General features: G+C 39.5%; 1 protein-coding gene across 1 annotated transcript; it reads right to left on the reverse strand.

Moving 5' to 3' along the window:
• Positions 1 to 329: 329 nt before the first annotated feature.
• LOC310796712 (uncharacterized protein) lies at positions 330 to 1,519 on the reverse strand (the record flags this gene model as incomplete). Its single annotated transcript, XM_083658953.1, has 3 exons — positions 330 to 613; positions 706 to 1,280; positions 1,409 to 1,519. The coding sequence occupies 3 exons, from the start codon at positions 1,517 to 1,519 to the stop codon at positions 364 to 366; spliced, it is 936 nt and encodes a 311-aa protein (XP_083515079.1). The 3' UTR covers positions 330 to 363.
• Between the last annotated feature and the right edge of the window lie 12,118 nt (positions 1,520 to 13,637).

The raw sequence follows: 13,637 nt of genomic DNA on the forward strand, positions 1-13,637 counted from the left end.
TAAAACTAAGGAATTCAAAGCATGTACTGTATTATCCTCACTCCTTTATCTATTAGCATACATTATCAGCATTGATTGGATGACATCAGTATAGATTTCCTTAATGTTAATGCACCAAAAAAAAAGAAAAAAAAGAAGTAAAAAGTAAAAAAAATTACAAACGACAGAACACGACAGGAAGTGCCTTGCTATCCAGGTCGGTTTCGTATGACATTCTTAACTAAACCACCAGTCCTACTTAACTAAAAGTTAAGTAAAAAAATATCAAAAGAACTTTGACTTCAAAAGCTCTAAAACGTTTGTGGCATTGCCAAACCCCCCCGGAGCAGGGCTGGGTCTTGAATGCTGGTTTTTTCAGGCTGGCTAGCGAGGCCTCCCAGCCTGTAGACATGCAGGTGGAGGGCATGTGATGTCTTGTGCTTCATCAGAACAGAATTCTCTGATCTTCTCAAAAAGATACTTCTGCCTGGCCATGTCCAGTCCAGGCGGAGTCTGTACAGGAAGAGGCTTTAATGGCGGACGGGCATCTACGTTGCGTAGCAGCTGAAACTCCACTGGTTCTGCTTCACAGTGTTTTCTGGCGACAACCACACCAGGCCTCTGCGCATCAAAGCTGTAAAAGAAAGAAATGGCACATTTAAAATCTTAATAAAATAAAATAAAATAAAATAAAATAAAATAAAATAAAATGGGAATGATAATTACCTGAAGTGCTGGTAACTCTTTATGTGTGGCAGTTTTCTGAAGTATTGTGTCAGGTGTTCTTGCCAGTCGTAGGTTTTAAAACACACAGTGCCGTTCTCATGTCCGACAAGCTGGGGGATGTTCACATGTGCCACAGGAGAGCTGTCAGTCACAACCTTTTCGATGTCGGCCAAAGTGCACACTTTGCGCTTCCTGAAACACTGCTTGACCAGTCCAAAACACCAGTCGGGGCCAAACTTGGTGTGGCCTACAATCAGGAAGTGAATGCTCAGCTTTAAGTGTTGTTTGTGCATCGTTCTCCATGCGGCGTACCAAAGAACAAAGTTATTTTTGTTCTGCCCACTGCAGTTGTCACAGTGAAGGTCCACATCTTCTTCTCCAACTCCATATTTCTTGAAAAAATGATGCAGGTAATTGATGACTGCATTGCTTCCCTTGCCTGATGCCATGCCCTCATCAATCAGGTAATTCACTTGCTTAGGCATGCCTTCACAGTGGACACCAAAAAGGCCACACTTGCGTGGAGTCAAAAAATAGACAGGCCCAGGCTGTTGTGGATCAGAGGGGTAGTGCACCTGAGAGACGGAGAGATAGGAAAAAGATGAAATACAAACTGTAATCTGTGTGTGTGTGTGTGTGTGTGTGTGTGTGTGTGTGTGTGTGTGTGAGAGAGAGGTGTGATAAGATAAATATGTATTCTCACCTGTTGTGCAAAATCAAAACTGTAGTGCATGGTGATCGGCCTGGTTGTAGGTTTGTTCTTCCCAAATGACAGCTGCAACTCGTCACAGGTCTTTCTACAGGCGGCAGTCATCTCTTGATAAAGTTTTCGCTCCCTTGCAACAGAGTCGAGATGCACTTGCTGCTTCTTGACACTGTCAGATTTCAACTCATCTGGTTTGTTGATGCTCTGGATGATTCGGTCGTTGTTTTGTTGGCACTGCCAGCAGAGATCCGTTTTAGGCTTGGTGCTTGCAATGTGAGGGACCAGTGACTTCCACAGCCTTGTGAAGCTGCACTCGCCAACCGCACGCTGCCCTGCAAAGACAATGTTTTTATGAGCATCACTGTACTTTACTTATCAAAAACAGATCACATAGAATAGCCTAATGGTTAAAGACACACACACACACACACACACACACACACACACACACACACACACACATTCATGTCGCATGTTTTATTGGGTCAGAGGTTTGGAATGGAGAAGGCTGCGGAATGTTTGCATAACTATGACAATAGAAGTGTGTGTGTGTGTGTGTGTGTGTGAGAGAGAGACTAATACAAACTTACCAAGCTGTTCCATAGCATCTTTGTACAGGCGCCAGACTGAAGCTTTAGAGGCAGAAGTTGGCAGAAGCTTAGCACTAAAGTCTCTATGCGCGGCATGACGACCGGGCAAAGGAATAGCGTGGTCCTCTGCATAGTTTGCTATGAATGTAACGACTCTTTTGATGTCATCATAGCCGAGGTAATTCTTGTTTGTGCGTGGTTGTGTCTTCCTCTGCCGTGGGACCAATCCATTCTCTTTGTAGGATTTGATAAGGGCTTTCAGAAGCTTTGTGCTGATGCTGGAATAAACAAAATAAAACATTAATAATCAGATTTATATTTTTTGAAACAGTCTTTATCCTGACATTATAGCCTAAGCTAGTTTGCAATGTTTGTCCCTTGCTTAGGCTATAAATGTCACGATATATAACAAAGACTGTTTCAAAACTTTCAATCTGTTTCAATAAACTCTTTCAATAAACTAAATCTTGTTTGTTTGCAAGGTTAGAATAACACTAGCGACTATCAGCTTACAAAGAGTATTTAATGCAAGAGTCGGAATTTCAGTCCTGAAAAACAATAGCGCGAACGCCATTTTGGCGCGCAACAAACAAAGACGACCCAACATGGCGGGTCTGCACGTTTGCACACATAGGTTGCCGCCATTTTGACAATGACCAACAATGCCATGAAGATGGCAGCTCTACACGCTTCTCTTGCAACATACTATCTTTGTACTGTAAACATGGGCACGCTCTCACACTATCTCACACAGACAGACAGACACACACACACACACACACACACACACGAGTTAAGATAGATATGAAACTCACCCAAACGCAAAGCAGAAGGTCTCACGGCAAACAACAGTCGCCTTAACCATGTATTGCGTTCGGTTCTTTTGTCGCTTTTTATTCACTTGCTTTGTGGCTTGAGTCATGTCAGAATCATTCGTCAAAGCGTGATACACAGCCATAATAGCGATATCTCTACATTCTGGCGACATAGCAGAGTAATCCAGCCTCGTGTTGTAAATGACGTTGTCACAAAGTTTCTTACTGCAGGAGATTGGCTGGTGAATAGAGTTCTCTTTACGCCTGGCCTGGCATTTGCAGTCAAAGTTCCGTATTTTCTCGATTTCCTGATCATAATCTGTGTCCACGGTTATGGGATCCACTGATGTTAAAATCGCTTGCACGCTTTCAATGACTGCGCTGTCGGGCATGATCTCCGCCTCGTCTGGGTCTGGATCTGCCACCACGTCTTCAGGAAAATATTCTTCATCGTCCTCATCGTCGCTTTCATCAGCGCCCTGTGTGCCGCCGGTCATGTAATCCAGGACATACGAATTCATCAATTCTTCACTGTCCATTCCACCTGGAATGGTGAATTTGTTGAGGAGAGCAGCAACGGCAGAATCATTTTTCTTCATTTTCGCCTGGTGCTTGTCCATCTTGTCTCAGTCTCAGTCAGCTGTTGAATGTTGATGTTGTGTACAGCTCAGGTGGCTACTGAATATTTATGCTGGTGCGCGTCCTATCGCGCGCCGTGATTGGCGGATAGAAACAAAGGCCGGCCGACACCCAATCGATACTACTTATGCAAATCCAAGACACAGCCTGGCTCACTCCCGTCTCCTTGACAAAACAGGGACTTTTATTTTACAAAATTAACGCATTTAATGACCCCAAAACGTCTTCATTTTATATGGAATGGATAGTTCAAATAATATATTTTGTACTATTGGGAAAAAGAAAAAAAAACATTTTTTCAAGAAAATACTTTTGACGCTCTGCTGTGAAGAACGGCCACGGCCGAATTACGGTCCCTCTCGCCAGCTGGTGTCACAAATAGGTTATACACCTTCAATAGCTCCCATATTTGTACAGGAGATGCCTGAGGCTTTGATCCACGTCCCACCGTCAAAAAACGCAATTGACGAACATACTCGTCCTTGGCACTCTACGTAAAATTATTGGTCTCATCTTTAAGAAACAAAAATAACTTTTTTGCACTTGAATTATATTGAATTACACTAGTTATCACTACCATTTTAAAGGGATGAGGCAAAGGTGTCCTTCATCTCCACTATTTTTGTAACTACCATTGTGGATGAACTGTGGTATGGTGGACCTCACTGAATATCCAGAAACCATTCTAATAATTTGCCCTCAAAACTGTATTGTATTACCTTAGTTATAATCTATATACTAATATAAAATAACTCACATGGATAATGATTGCAGCATTTTTGTCATTTTCCAAGCTTGATCTACAAGAAGTGCCACTCAGACAACTGAAGCTCCAGTGTTATGAAGGACAACTGAAGCTCCAGTGTTAAGGAGGACAACTGAAGCTCCAGTGTTAAGGAGGACAACTGAAGCTCCAGTGTTAAGGAGGACAACTGAAGCTCCAGTGTTATGAAGGAGGAGAGATTTAGGGAGGAGCAAAGCTGTCAGCTATAGAAGAGAGAGGAACTTCCATACTCAGCAGGGTTCAAAACACAAAGCACAGCCATTACTATTCTTGTTGAAGATGATGTCACTCTACTCCTGCATATTTCCTCTACTGTCTCTGACCATCACAGGTATGGTTCCTGCTGCATTAAGACAACATTTACATTCCAATGGCTTTTGAACATGTTTCACTCCACAAGACTTTGCAACATGTTCTAACACAGACTTTCTCTTCCTTTAGGTGTCAGCTGTGAAGAACTCACTCCAGTCAAGAATGAAGCGTACAGTTTAGAAAGCAGCACTGTTACTCTGTCATACAATTACTCCAAAACTGTAGCACCTGGTGATTATTTCTTCTGGTATCGACAATATCCAAGAAACCCACCAGAGTTCCTCCTGTATATCTCAGGGGTAGACACAACAAGAGCAGCAGAGACTCTTAAATCAGACACAAGGTTCTCGACTAAAGTGGCTGAAGGAAAGCGTGGTGTGGATCTGAAGATCTCCTCTGCTGCAGTGACAGACTCTGCTCTGTACTACTGTGCTGTGAAGCCCACAGTGACAGGAAACCCAGAGTCACTGTACAAAAACCTGACAGCCTCTGGCAGAATGTATAGACACTACAGTTCACCTTTCATTTGACTGTGGCGCCTCCTACTGGATTCTTGTGGACATTGACACCATTTACTAACATGTGAAGAGGAGGAGCATAGTTACACATTAGAACAGACGATGAAGATGATGATGACACTTTTGTGTGAATCCTTCAGAGGAAAAACATTCTTGCTCTACAATACTGTACTGTAGCCATGATGATTCTCTGTTCAGTTATTGTATTCTGCATATTATGGGGTAAGATCATCTAATTTAATGAGGAATTGTTTTCTTGAACTGATAGCATCAGATCACATACATATCTTGTTAATCTTTAGTAAAACATTGACATGTTTGAAGGATATGTTTAGCATACAAAATTAGTTGATGTAACTCTCAAAGGACTTTTGGATCCACTTCCATTGACTCAAACATTTAATTCCAGGTCAAAGTGTTGAAGACACCATCACACCAGAGAAGGATGTTGAACAAGCTATTGAGGGCAGTAACGTGATGCTCTCCTGCAGGTACAACAGCTCAACAGTTTACAGTCTGTTATGGTACCGCCAGTATCCTGGATCAGCTCTACAGTTCCTCATACTGGACTATAAAGGAAACGTGTCGTGTTTTGAATGCATCGAGAGAAGAAGGAATTAACCACAGAAACATGATGTCTATTTAAAGTATTATTTTATTTGCATGTGATATCTGACATGGCTCTCTGAAAGAGTCATGGAGAAAGATGGTCTTGAGGGTGTTCTTTCTGACCTCTAAACCTCTGAACCTCTGTATATGAAAACTTCCTCCACTCAGGGCAACTCCCACTTTTAATGCTCTATCATCCAATCATCTCCCTGCTTAGATGTGTATGTGCTGTCTGTCGAACCACTACAGTGTGTCACCTATCAATCAAACCCCCATGACAGCTGTCTCTTTCATCTTTGAAAGGGCCTGCACAGCTTCTTGCTCTTTCCTGCTTAGATGGCCCCACCAAATGGTGTTATCTGTGTTTACGATGGCTTGCAGGGTCATTTCCCCCTTCTCCTGTCCTCTCACAAACAAAGCCACTATCTAGTGTCACAACAGAATGCTGCATGTCACTGCTTGAGTGCCTTTGAGCATGTGTTCATCCTCTCATAAACAAGGCCCCTGTTGCTCCTGTGTGTGCGTAGCCCTCTAAACTGTACTTTTGTGTGTAAACCTCCTAGTCACCCTAATCAAGCCTTTTGTTGCTCCCTGCTTTTACTGCTCCCTCCCCTCTGGCGTTAAGGAGTCGGAATGTCTCCCCCTGTCTTTTCATCTGCTCTGGTTAGTTAACTGCCCTCCTCTCTTAATGATAAAATATAAGATAATATAAAATATTAAAGGGTCAATGGGCCATATACCACATAAGCCCCCCTTGGCAATGTAAAACTACATTGCCACAAAAAGCCAGATTCTTAACTCATTAAGTTATGTCTAATACTAGTCTATCCAATAGCCACTTAACTTCCAATCCTAATTCTATTTGGATCCCTCTCCTCTCATCCTCAAACATGCTGTTTCCACTCAAACAATTCCCAGTTTCCTATTTATTGCTATTTATCAATGACCCTTGGTGTGGATCTTACTTAGATTCCCACTCAGAGGGATTACTTAAAGTAATATAAAACTACTTCGTTTTTTTTTTAAATCTTAGCTTAATTTTGTTCAAATAACCCACTAAGAAGATCAAACATTTCCTCTCTGCTTTTCACATGCTCTGCAAAGAGAAACACTGATCATCTCCCACTTCTCCTCCATTACTCCAATCATTTTTCTCTTTGCCAAGAATGTATCATTGCAGGATCCTTATGGACATGTCCAATCCCCCTTAAACATTAGTGAGTTATAATCTTCAATTCTGGCCAAATAATCACTCTTTCTAGAAAAAGTGCAAAAAAGACCAATGAGATTATTACGCCTATCAAAGCAACTTTTAGCCAATTAGTTGCCATTACACATGCATTAAATTCTCTATATTACGCCAGAATTTTATCATTTGACTAGTTCTGAGACCTTCAAAAATAAGTCCTATTATAATCAACATTCTCTTATTACTTACCATCCAAATTATTGCCAATTCAATTCAAATTAACCTATATCACTAATTTTACAAATCTATATCTATTAGAGAAAATCTCCCTTATTGTGTAGCAAGTAAAGCAAATTGAAGTTATTCACAACACAGAAATACAACATCAGAAACCATTCCATTACTGTTCTAAACACTCTATCATAAGATAACCCGTTTACATCCCACTGAGCCTCTAATATTCCACTTCACTTCTAATAACCATACTCAAAAGATATACTAAATCATTATCATAAGAATAGACATCTGTAACATCATCAAACATCTGAAATCATCGAGTAACCTAACATCTATCATTTAGTATCGCTTATCCATTCTATCACTAATTTATATATATATATTCTTTCAAGCATGCACCAACATCTTTATAATCTCCTATTCCAATCATTCTCCAACATTTCTTCTTCATTATGAAAATCAAAAGACAGATACATACATCAATCAAAACTATAAGCTTCCATTAACTCAGTCTATCCAGAACCAACACCCACAAACATCCTTATAATCAAGAATACAGATATAACATATCCCCAATCAAGAATAATACATTTTTCTCATTTTTATTAGACACCCCCCTTTTAACTTATCTCATCTCTAAAACCCCATTATCCACGCTGCTGAGGAAGAAATATGTTAACACACAATCCACACAACTGTCAACAGACACTCTATCATTCTCAGCATCTTAAATATTTATTGCTCTCCCATTTTCTTCTTGGATATCAAACCACCTGGACTCGCTCCATCTTCACATTAAAGCCGCGCAAGTAGTCTCCTTCCACAGATTCTTGAATACTTACCAACCGGTCTCAGGATTACGAATGTATACGCATGTATTCTTCTTTTGGCATCCGCCTGCATAGTTTACAGTCCACATGTCTCTCTGTTATGTATGTATGTATGTAGTGTATGTTTTGATGCATTGGGCTTTCTAGGGGCCACTCCATCTCTCTTGGCTCTGCTCCCTCTTTTCCAGGCTCGTACAGACTGCCGTGCACCCCTCTGCATACATGGCTCACTCTGGTATGGCACCAATCATCTCCTCAGCTTCCCGTTTGGCTCCAAATGCCTCTCCTTTTACATCTCTCTCGTCCAGACACTCTCTCTCTCTCTGATTCCATTAAACCCCTGAAACACACTTTACAAGAACAACATCCTACCATCCTAACCACCTGTTAAACTAGACTCAGACATAATGTATATTACAAACAGTCACTCTATCAATTGGAGAACACCTAAGCTCTCAATGTCCTGCTAACCATCAGACTATTTGACATATCCATATTCTCTTTGTAAAGATTTTAATCATACATGGGAGACTCCAATCATCAAACTATATTTACCTCTCATATTTCACATTATCACTGGTGTAATTCCTCAACCATTTAATCTATAACATTATCATAACTTCCCCTTAGATTAACCTCTTACCATACATTACCCCTTCACTTCCTCATTTAATCATAAGGTTTCCCTTAAAATCTCCATCCATTATGCCGTCATCTCATTACATCCCATAACCTATTTCCTATTGGACAAAAAGAAGAAACACACACACAAAACAACACCCAAATCCAATACAAACACCACTTGATATTTATATACATAATTAACTTACCATCTCTCACTAAAATGATTAATACTTATACTTACCCAATACTCAAAGCAACCTAATGTTTTTGTGATCAAAATGCTACCAAGACACATCTCCTTCCTTAGACTCCCCAGTCTATTCTCTCTCTCCTCATCACGGTTTGCCGATATCCACATTGGTTTCCTGCTTTTATCCGGCTATTGTTCTCCTGTCAACTGAAACAAAACATCTCCCACAACCACAAAGACCCCACAGCTCAAAAGAACCCAATCTCATAACATAAATGACAATCAATGAACCAAATCATAATTGAATCTCCCCAATTTCATATGACTACATTAAATAATCACTTGATGTGTCCTATCACATCATAGCAGATTCTTCACATTAAAATCAACCATTGCGTGCACTCAATGACCAACTTTAACAGAATGTACTGCTAATCTATAATTTAAAAGTTGTCAACCATTTTTCCCTTTACCTGGGCCGGGCCCTCAAAAAATAATCATCATCAGATGCTTGTACATACTTACCACTCACCACAACTGTATAATTATTATTTCATACCCCCCTTGTTCCTTCTCTAATGTCATAAAAATTCCCCAAAAACCTCTATTCAAACAAATTTGAACCATTCATTATGTACTCAGAACTCTCAGTTTGCATTGTTGCAAATAACCTCCTTTTTCCCACTATTTTCATTCATTTTCTTATCATTTTTCCTCCCAATTTCAAACCACCACTCATTCATACTGAAAAAGATGTCACAAATAAAATCCCACTCATTCACTTCACTCATTATATGATAAAACACACATCCTTTTTGTACTATATGCCTCAAAATAACTATCTGCACTTGCCACACCATATGTTCCACATACTCCCTAGAATATGAATCAACCTTCTATCACCCATCTATCGCCAATCAACTTCCTCTGACCCTCTTTAATTACCATCCTATAAACCATGACATCACAAATCATAAATCATCATTTCCCCATCTCTTCAACATACCATCGCCTTCATCAAAAATGCTTCTCATTACCAACTCCCCAATCACACATACCAACAACAATCCACAAGCTCTTTCAACTTTCTCCATCATATTATATAACTCTCCAAGATATTATCATCCTACTGTAATCACTATCATTGTATCACCTTAAACTCCACTCTGAAACCCTCTAAGACATGTCGAAATAATATACCAACAACCCACTCAGATCCTATCTCAAATATCACACTCAAATCAACTCAAATGGAACTTATAGCATGCAAAATCAGCCATTCACACCCCCATGTAATAATCCTCCTCATTATGTTTTATCATACTGCAATCCCTCAAACTCATCCCCCTCATCCAACATCAAAGATCAGCTTATGTAATATTCCTCAACTAAACCCCTTCATTAGTTTACACTGAAATCCCCATAACACTTTAACATCTCATTCCAGCCATCTGATTCTTTTATTTTCCAACTACAAAAGTTCACACATCCACATCCATTCAACCCACTCTACACCAGACTCATCCCCCAGGCAACATACGTAAGCAATATCAGAGAAGCTGCTTCTAAATACACAAATCCCCTTATAATCCCCTCATTAAATCTATAACTAGCAAAGCCTTCTAAAGACCCTCTTCTCTTATTTCTTGTTGTTCAAACACTAAACCCCCATCACCTATCATTATTGTTATGTCAACCTTTGATACATAAGCAGCAACTTTATCTTCTGCACTCTCCCCTATACTAACCCCAATTTACTTAATTTACTTTTACTTAAGATGTCAACTTTTAAGAAATCACACCTCTCTCTAAACAACCTCCTAAATACAGTTATCTCCCCCCTAATAACCTACTTCAATCATTACAAAATTTTGGATTTCATCAATACTCTATCAGCTGTAACTTACCTAATTACTCAACCAGCAAATCACACTTTACACTGCATTAACATTAACACTATCAACTATAAACCCCACTCTTGAGTCCTCAAATGATATATACTAAAATAATTTGCTAAAACCACAACACTAATAGGAGGCCCCAAAAATCCAAATCAAAAACAGAATTTATGATCTTCAAAAATCCCCACAACTGCCCATCTTTATAATATAACTCAGAAACTAGTTCAGTGTACTATATATAACCTGTGTTTGCATCTATGTATCTCCTCATACATATAATACATCTTCAGTCAGTCTATATCGTCTATAGGAAGATACACAGCAGACTTCTCAAATTTCCCCATAATTATTTTTGTCATTTTTGATTGCAATAAAACTTCCAAACCATACGGATAGTAGAGCCATATTTTCAAGTTTACAACTCATTGCCAATGACAGCATTATCAACATCAAGATTTCATTGTGCCTTTTTCTTTTCCAGGGGAGGGACCAGTTCCCCTTATTTTATAATCATTGGGGAGGAAGGAAACCCCATACCTACATGATGGGAGCATTTTTCTTTTCAGCTTTACAACCTTCTGTCTTTTTGGCATACTTTAAAATGCAGCTCTACATACATATGTTCCATCCAGTCTTATTGACTTCCTCACAATGCATATAAGCCCCCAAATACTCATCCACCTGTGTATCCACCTGTGTAATCAATGTGATGTAGAAACATATTATTTTATCACCTGTGATCAAAAAGTTAATAGAAAGATGAGGTTAACTTTATCATTCCCCAAAAATTTGCTTCCCCCTATTTGTAGTCATATAATAACTATTTATGTATGATGCATAACCTAAAATGAATGACTCTGACACACAAGCTGTGTTTAACTCCTTAGTATTGCCTTAGTGTGTTACAGCATAACTTCAATAACACTGATTCATCCAGGTCTCCCCAGCCAAGCTTGTGGGATAGATGATAGCATCAATCTAACCAGACCCCATAACAATTTCAATATGATCACATCTATAATTTACACTCCACCCCTCTTGTTTCCCACACTAATGCTTCTATCAAAAAGCCACAAAATAATTTATCTTTTTAATCAATAGGGCCTCCCTTTCATGAAGTAGTCAAATAGCAAACACCTGTAGGGTTCATTAGGTATTATTCTATACTATATGCAGATATTAATTTCACACACTCAGGTGTGACAATCATTCGGACTTTACTCTACTTTACCTTATTCTACAAAAGCAATCAAGTAATTAAAATTGCTCAATTGGATTGACTTAAACATCAAATATCAAATCATGTATGCCAAAAACCCCATCTCAGTGTATCTGACTGATTAACTCTGCTGATGACATCGTTTTTCCCTTTTTCCATAACTATTAGACTATCTCTCCTCCCTATAACACTGTGCTATTCTTTCCCCCCAAAACATCCTGAACGCTCAAGTAATCAGTAAGGTTGCTGGTTCAACTCCATCCAAATATTCTAATGCAATCTCTATTCACAAACCCCTATCAATATTTCAACATGCATCATCAATTAACTCCCATTCAGTATAACTCCAATCAACTTCTATCCACAACCAAGAATCAATCAAAGCTACAGATTCTTTCACTTCAAATAAACCCCATCCAAAACAGCCTAATAAATGTTTCCTAATCACTCAATCTAAACTGGAGTTCTTATATAGGCTACTGATTATCAAACCTCAGTTATTGTTCACCAGCCTAAATAATTTCATATACCATCTATCTCTGTTTCATACTCTGTTAGCTAACCCCAATTTACCATCACTCCTCCCAGGAAGACAAACTTACTTCAACATGAAACACCCACACACAAAGAATTTACAACCTAATCACCAATGCTTATCCTCTGCAATCACCCCCTAGCTCATTCACCTCAATAACCAACATTCTCCACAGTACTCATCCAGTTCCAGCAATAAAGCAACTGATCCAACCATTCAATACTACTGAACGTTCATCCACACCAACATCTATAACCCCATATTAGCAAGCAACTAATTCACTTCACAACTAACACAGAGCAGAGTAATTCATTCACCAATCTATCAATTTCCTCCGTTCACTCCTTCACAGCCTCAGGCTCACGCTGACTAGGTCTATACGCTCACACATGCCCACTCGCTCTCTCTCGCTCCCCCACTCACTCACTCGCTGTGTAAAATGACTCCCCTTCACATGCGGTGTGTGAGTCAAGGATCACACTGTGAACTGATCACTCGTTTTAATAGCAAGAGCTGCATGCAGATGTGATATCGATCTGGCTATTTAAATTTAAAAATAGACTAAAGACTTTTATGTTTACCGTCACTTTTAACTGCTGACAACTACTATGCAAACCCAATGAGTCCTCTATAAGTTTAGCTCTTTCTGCAACTGCCGCGCCTGTTGCTTATTGCACTTTTCATACTCCTTTCTTAAAGGAGAACTAACCTCCAAAACACTTTTTTTCAGCTTTTAACCAATATATATGACTTTGGGGGTGATGTGTGAAGAATTCTGGTCAGAATTTCCACATTTGACACCAAACTGTTGCCATTTTACCATTTGTATCATTTTTCAGCAGCATATCTGGCATAAGCGCCCTCTTAGGGTCCAACACTGCTTTTTTTTTTTTCTCAAATGAATGGGAGATTTGGTACAACCTGACGTCAGGTTGTCCCCAAAGACTATGGGATTTCAAGATAATTACTCCCCTACCCCCTCTGTACCCTTTCGGCTCCTCAGAACTCCAAGCCTATTCTTATTGAAGTTTGCTCTTAAAATACTGAACCAAACGTTGTCAAAGTTGGCACATGTCTTAATTATAGTTAGTTTCCCGCTGAATGTGTCACTACTTTATTAATATCTTACCTGAATAAGCTCGAATGATGATGTATATATTATCAGTCCGAGTTGGAAGCAGCTGTCTCCAGCCCAGCCAGGCGGGAGAGAGTCCTACTGTAAACCTCATGCACT

Source organism: Poromitra crassiceps (genome assembly GCF_964638095.1).
Source record: "Poromitra crassiceps genome assembly, chromosome: 23".
Classification (NCBI taxonomy): domain Eukaryota; kingdom Metazoa; phylum Chordata; class Actinopteri; order Beryciformes; family Melamphaidae; genus Poromitra; species Poromitra crassiceps.